The sequence below is a fragment of the Ranitomeya variabilis genome, chromosome 4, assembly GCF_051348905.1.
Source record: "Ranitomeya variabilis isolate aRanVar5 chromosome 4, aRanVar5.hap1, whole genome shotgun sequence".
Taxonomy (NCBI): Eukaryota; Metazoa; Chordata; class Amphibia; order Anura; family Dendrobatidae; genus Ranitomeya; species Ranitomeya variabilis.
The window spans coordinates 355,412,709-355,419,635 of record NC_135235.1 but is presented as its reverse complement, the minus strand read 5'-3'; the positions used below and the strand labels follow the sequence as shown (position 1 = coordinate 355,419,635).

The following is a 6,927-nucleotide window of genomic DNA, read 5'->3' as shown; positions in this document are numbered from 1 at the left end:
GAAATGAAAAGCCGGCAATTGAATTACCGACTTTTCACTAACAGCGCTGCGTATTTCTCGCAAGTCACACTGCAGGTCCGTGTGGAATCCGTATTTTTCTCGCCCCCATAGACTTTCATTAGCGATTTTTTTTGCGCAATACGCTGACGAACGCAGCATGCTGCGATTTTGTACGGCCGTAGAAAGCCATATAATACTGAACCGTAATATACGGCTAATAGGAGCAGCCCCATTGAGAAGCATTGTGCCGTATGTAATGCGAGTTTTACGTACGTAGTTTTTGCGCTCTTACGTACGTAAAACACGCATGTGTGACCCCGGCCAAAGTGCCAATGCTGTTCCTATTTCTGTCCGTAGTGTTCTCTCCACAACAGCTGCCCGATCCGCGAGCCAGCCAGGACAAAATGACATTTACCTACAGGAATTTCCCTCCCTCCTCAGTTGTCCTCTACAAGTCAAGCCACGTGATCACACAATCACATGACCATCGCAGAGGCAGACGGTATCTCTTCCTCCCCTAACACCGTGCAGAAAGACTGTAAAAATCAGGAAGCAGCTTCGTCCATCCCAGCGACACTTCCTGTTGGCTAACTGATTTGCGTTCTGTGTGTTTATTGGGCACTCCTGCTGTCCTTCACTTTGGAAGCTCATCCTCCTGTGTCCATTTGTTACGACTCGACTGCATGTTACACCGCAGTACATGTGGTTGGCAGCTACTCGCAGTGTTCAGATTTTAGTGTTCCCGTGCAGACGGCAGCGCAAGGTTGGGAACCGGGCAATGAGATAACAGGGAAGTTTGGGAATTACTGAGGTGGGGAGGGTTGAGCTATGGAAGACATTGGGTAGTCACTAGAGCTGATAATCATTGGATAAGGAAGTCCGTGAGTAGGAAGACGCCTATACTGCTGCTTCCCTGAGTGCTGGCTGACAGCTTACCGGTGTGTATAGTGTGCAGTTTATAGGTGGTCCAGCCTGGCTGCGGGCTGTGTGAAATGTCTGCACCTGTAGAGATACCCTTCTAGGTTAGTAACTAGTTCATGATGGATAAGAAGCTAGAGGAGATTTTTGGGGGTGAGGTAGAGAACAGGACCTCAATGGAGGTGTATGACGAGGTGGTCACAAGCATGGCTGGTAGCATTTATTCTGAGCTTGAGAAACTAGTTGGCTCCTATGGACAAGAGGCAGTTACAGGCCTGATGCCCCTAATGGTCTCTGTACTTGAAAGCCTGGCAACTACATGTACCCGTGCAAGAGAGAATGAGGACCAGCTGGAGATGGTAGAGGAAGATAAGCAGAGACTGCTGATCCAGTATGAGAGGGAGCGAGATGGACGCAAGCGAGCAGAAGAGGTAAGATGAGCCCCCGAACCTCCTCAGCACCGCCTAAGGCTACGTTCACATTAGCAGCGGGCGCCGCAGCGGCGGGCGCCGCAGTGGCGCCGCATGCGTCATGCGTCATGCGCCCCTATATTTAACATGGGGGCGCATGGACATGCGTCGCACTTGCGTTTTGCGCCGCATGCGTCGCTGCGGCGCCCGCGTCCGGGCGCAGAGGACGCAGCAAGTTGCATTTTTGCTGCGTCCAAAATCAATTAAAAAAAGGACGCATGCGGCGCAAAACGCAGCGTTGTGCATGCGTTTTGCTGCGTTTTTGTTTGCGTTGTGCTCTGCGGCGCCGACGCTGCGGCGCACAACGCAAATGTGAACGTAGCCTAAGGCTAATCATTTGCCGAATTATCTCCTTACTTGCCCCTAATGGTGATCGCCAGGAGTTCCCTCGTCACCTGATCACATCATTGTTGGCAGTAGCACAATTCCCTGTGTAAACGCTGGATGTGTTGACAACAGCAATGAAATGTTTAGGCTCATACGAGCTTATAAGAAACTTGTCTGATTTTTCTTCAGAACCCATACATTTTTCATCCTTCTGACGGCCACTCGGCATTCATTTTTCAACAAGACCAATTAGTTTCCTATGTGATTAATGGCAATGTGTCCATAAAAATTGCATTTTTTTTTTTTGCATACATAGACATTCATAGCAGAGTCTCATCTGGAATACGGATGGGACCAGTCCTTGGGAAAATTTTTGTCACGCAGAGGTTCAGAATCCATGTATTGGGTAACTTTGGCTGTAGTGAGGTCAGTACGGATAGACAATCCTGCCTATGATGGCTCCATGTATGGACTCGTGTAGATGACCATTTTAATATGACTAGTGCTATGCCTGGTTTTGATGTATAGCACTTTTACCCTTGTTCTTCTATGGTTTGTTCACATTCTGAAAATACAGAGTCAAAAACTCTTTGTGGAGATTGATATGTGGGCTGCGCTCGCAGAAAGGACGAGATCTGGACCGGCGCCTTTCTGAAGGTAAAAAGCGAAGTCTTTATTCTCTCTGGATCGCCGCCTGCTCATCTAGATAATCTCCGCTTTACCAAACTGTTAACTAGACCAAGAGTGGGACACCTTCCGCCCGTGGGCTGTAATGCCATCCACCTTTTATCCAGCCACTGGGTGAATTCCCGGGGACCACAGTTCTTGGGCCCGAAGCTATTTCTTGTCGGCTGTCGTCCGATTAATTTCTTCTTGCTTTGAGAGCACGTTTATTTATAGCATTCACTATTGAACGCTGAGGCACGTACAGTGTAAGGTTACTCTTAGCGTCAGGATGTACTTTGGTCGAAGTTGGTGCGCAATTTATATATATATATATTTTGGTCACATATAAAGTTAGCACAATGTGTTATTCTGGAAAAAAAAAGGCATGGAGTCCTTCGTAATACCCATGGAGCTTCTCTGGTTATTTATATCAGTTCAGAGCTGTATACTTTGCCTTTACTGGTTATTAAAATGGGGGACCCCCCCAAAAAAAAATAAAAATAAAGTGTCCCCCCTATAATTAACACCCACCAAATGCTAGGCAGACAGCAGGGGGATGTTATTAATAGGCTAGAATGTAGGAATGGGTCATGGATATTGGCCCCATCCCAGACTAAAAACTTCAGCTCTCCGTAAGATGCGCAAAATTTATCACTTGGCCTCGCTCTTCCCACTTAGGCTGCCGTCACACTAGCAGTATTTGGTCAGTATTTTTACATTAGTATTTGTAAGCCAAAACGAGGAGTGGAACTAATAGAGGAAAAGTATAATAGAAACATATGCACCACTTCTGCATTTATCACCCACTCCTGATTTTGGCTTACAAATACTGATGTAAAATACTGACCAAATACTGCAGCCTTAGGCCGGCCTCACACTAGCGAGTTTTACGGATATATGAGCGCATAAACTACGTCCGTAAAATTCGCATTACACACGGCCCAATGTTTCCCTATGTCCCAGCTCCTATCTGCCGTATATTACGCATCCGTAATATACGGTCTTGTACGGCCGTAGAAAATCGCAGCATGCTGCGTTTGTCACCGTATTGCGCAAAAAAAATGGCCAATGAAAGTCTATGGGGGCGAGAAAAATACGGATTCCACACGGACCAGCAGTGTGACTTGCGAGAAATACGCACCGGTGTTAGTGAAAAGCCGGTAATTCAATGAATCTTCAGGTGGATTGAGAGAGCAATAAAATATTAAAACAACCTGTGTGTTTATTTCATTAAAATACTTTTGAATAATGTGTGTGGTTTTTTTTTTTAACCCTTTCATACAATTGGATTAATAATGGATAGGTGTCATAATTGACGCCTCTCCATTATTAATCTGGCTTAATGTCACCTTACCATAGCAGGGTGGCATTAACCCTTCATTACCCCATATCCCACCGCTACACGGGAGTGGGAAGAGAGTGGCCAAGTGCCAGAATAGGTGCATCTTCCAGATATGCCTTTTCTGGGGTGGCTGGGGGCAGATGTTTGTAGCCAGGGGGGGCCAATAACCATGGACCCTCTCTAGGCTATTAATATCTGCCCTCAGTCACTGGCTTTACCACTCTGGCGGAGAAAATTGCGCAGGAGCCCACACCAATTTTTTCCGCGATTTAACCCTTTATTTTAGCAGCTACAGCGCCCCAATTTTGCACATACACACTACTAACATTATTAGTGTGGAATATGCAAAAAAAAGGGGATATGAGATGGTTTACTGTATGTAAACCATGTCTCATATCATGTCGGGTTTGAGAAGAAGAAATGAAAAGCCGGCAATTGAATTACCGGCTTTTCACTAACACCGCTGCATATTTCTCGCAAGTCACACTGCTGGTCCGTGTGGAATCCGTGTTTTATTCTCCCCCATAGACTTTGATTGGCGATTTTTTTTTTTTTTTTTTTTTTTTTTTTTTGCGCAATGCGGCGACAAACGCAGCATGCTGCGATTTTCTACGGTCGTACAAGACCGTATAATACGGGTCAGTAAAATACGGCTGATAGGAGCTGGGACATAGGGAATCATTGGTCCGTGTGTAATGCGTATTTTACGGACGTAGTTTATGCGCTCATACGTCCGTAAAACTCGCTAGTGTGACGCCGGCCTATCTCTTCAGTCTTAGTAAATTTAACACAAGTTTGTCTAATGCCTGTATCTCCGCTACCGAACATGTCATAGTCATAACAAACCCAGCATTCATCTCGTATTAACGTTGGCATTCTAATGAGATCAAATATGTTCTATTTGTGATGCATAATTACAGAGAAATCCCTACTTTTTACCTGATGGAGTTAGAAGCTCCTGCTTACTGTGATAGATAGATGCGCCGATGGACTTTCACAAACTGGACCATCATTTTCCTAGATAAAACCGTGGGCCCAATATCTTATTATATTAGAACAAAGATCCTCATGGATTCTAGAGACTTCTAATCCAGCTCTAGCTGGAGGAGAGTTTGAGCTTACCCAAGCGACCGTAAAAATTCTTTTGGAAGGGGCATGAGGGATTTGGGAGCTGAAAGTCAGGAATGCAGCAAGAAGCCATAAAAGCTCTTCTACACAGACATTCAGAAACACAGGGAAGGGGGGGTTTAGCCCGCAGCTTTTGGGACCATGGTTAGACGTGCAAAAATCCCTCAGCTATGGTTTTTTACATTATCGGACATTTTCCTTACAACCGCCGATCAAAAGACGGATAAAAATAAACATGGTACGCTGAAAATGTCATCTTGTCCCGCAAAAAAACAAGCCCCTGGGATACAGCTCCATCAGCGGAAAAAAAAAGTTATAGCTCTAAGAAAAAAGGGATGCAAACATAATTTTTTACATACCGTATATACTTGTGTACACGAGTCACGGTGCAGAAAGCCGGCGGGCGAGGGGGGTTCGGCAGAGGAGCTGGTTACAGGAGTCGGCTTCCAGCACACATCATACTCGCCTACCTGCGCGCCCTCGGTGCTGGCACTGCATCTCGTTTCAGACGCCGGGCCTGCAGCTCTTCCTGCCGAGCGATCACGTGGTACCGCTCATAATGGTAATGTATATGAACGCATTTCCACTCCCATAGGCGTGGAGCGCATATTCATTACCTTAATGAGTGGTACCACGTGATCGCTTGACAGGAAGAGCTGCATGCAGGCGGCCGGAACGAGATGCAGTGCCAGCACTGAGGGCGCGCAGGTAGGTGAGCAGGATGTTTTTCCTATCGCCACGACAGCATCCTTACGAGAGAGGGGATCCGCCCACCATCTGGACAGGAACCTACAGGATTTAAAGGGGCGGTCCCCCTCACCACTCCAGTTTGGGTTCCTGTCCGGATGGCGGGAGCCTGCAGGATTCTCTTACCTGGGTCCACCATGCCTCTGCGCGGTTTCCTTGAGAACGGCAGAATCGGGGACTCTGGAAGCAGCGTCGGGGGTGTTCTTTTTTCAGACCCCTTCTTGTCTGGTCGTGTGGTACGCGTTCCCAGGGGTCAGGCAGGCCGCCCTGGGTCGCGTGAACGCCGCAGCGCTGTCTGTAAGCGCGCGGCGCCGGCTCAGCGTCCTTCATACAAGAGGACCCGGAAGTGGATGGTAGGACTTCCGGGGTATGCTGGGGGAGGAGGCGCGGCTGCCTGTATTAAGCAGCGGTGTCTGCAGAAGAATATGCGGCAGTTATGACTTCGGTTGCGGATACAGAGCACCTTCAGGTGGAGGTGCCTGACCAGCGTAAGAAGGACAGCAGCCTCTCCAGGAGCAGCAGCAGCATGGTACGGGGGCAGGAGCAGGCAGGTGCCTCAACGTCACGTATGGATTCCCCTCCTCAGAGACCGGTACTATGCAGTTCAGCCTTGGTGAGTGTTTACAAAAAAACCAAGTAGCTGATATAGCCTGTCTGTCCTTGTGCTTTGTTTTATTAGGCCAAGAAATCGGCTAAATTCAAGCACAAGCAATGTGCGTTATGTGCGGTTCCCCTGCCTGATAGTTATCAGAAAAGGCTCTGCCAAACTTGTATTTGTCAGACCTTGGAAGAGGAGGCTCCCCTTCGTGCATCAGACCTCAGGGCAGTTATAAGGGAGGAAATTAGTAGTTCCCTTAAAAGCAGTCGGCATGAAAGATCCAGGGAAGTATCACCAGGATCGAGCCCGTCTATGCAAGAGGGTGAATGTTCACGTTCCTCATCACCATCCTCTTCAGATGAAGAGGGGAGACCTTGTTTTTCAGTGGATGGAATGGACGCACTAGTTAAAGTGGTTCGTACCACCATGGGGGTTGTAGAGAACAAGGAGCCAAGGTCAACCCAAGATCTAATGTTTGCAGGGTTGTGCCAAAGGAGCCGTAAATCGTTTCCGGTAGAGGACACGGTGAAAGAACTTGTTAAGCGAGAATGGGATAAGCAGGATAAGGGTTTCCTGCCATCATCAGCGAAGAGAAGGTACCCCTTTGATGATAAAATCCTGGCGGAATGGGTTAAAATTCCTAAAGTGGATGCGGCTGTGGCTTCCACATCTAAATCAACCACCTTACCGCTAGAGGATGTAGGCCTTCTAAAAGACCCTGCGGCCAGAAA

The 6,927-nt window shown here is 47.6% G+C and overlaps 1 protein-coding gene across 5 annotated transcripts in view; it reads left to right on the top strand.

Moving 5' to 3' along the window:
• Window positions 1–585: 585 nt before the first annotated feature.
• LOC143764762 (C-Jun-amino-terminal kinase-interacting protein 4-like) overlaps window positions 586–6,927 on the top strand; it is a 951,487-nt gene continuing 945,145 nt past the window's right edge. For 3 of the 5 annotated variants that reach the window (XM_077250699.1, XM_077250700.1, XM_077250697.1), the window contains exon 1: window positions 639–1,349. In XM_077250699.1, coding sequence (XP_077106814.1) covers window positions 1,038–1,349 — 312 coding nt within the window. In that variant the 5' untranslated portion in view covers window positions 639–1,037. Of the gene's footprint in view, window positions 1,350–6,927 lie in introns of all 5 variants that reach the window. The other 2 variants (XM_077250696.1, XM_077250698.1) reach the window with 2 other exon arrangements.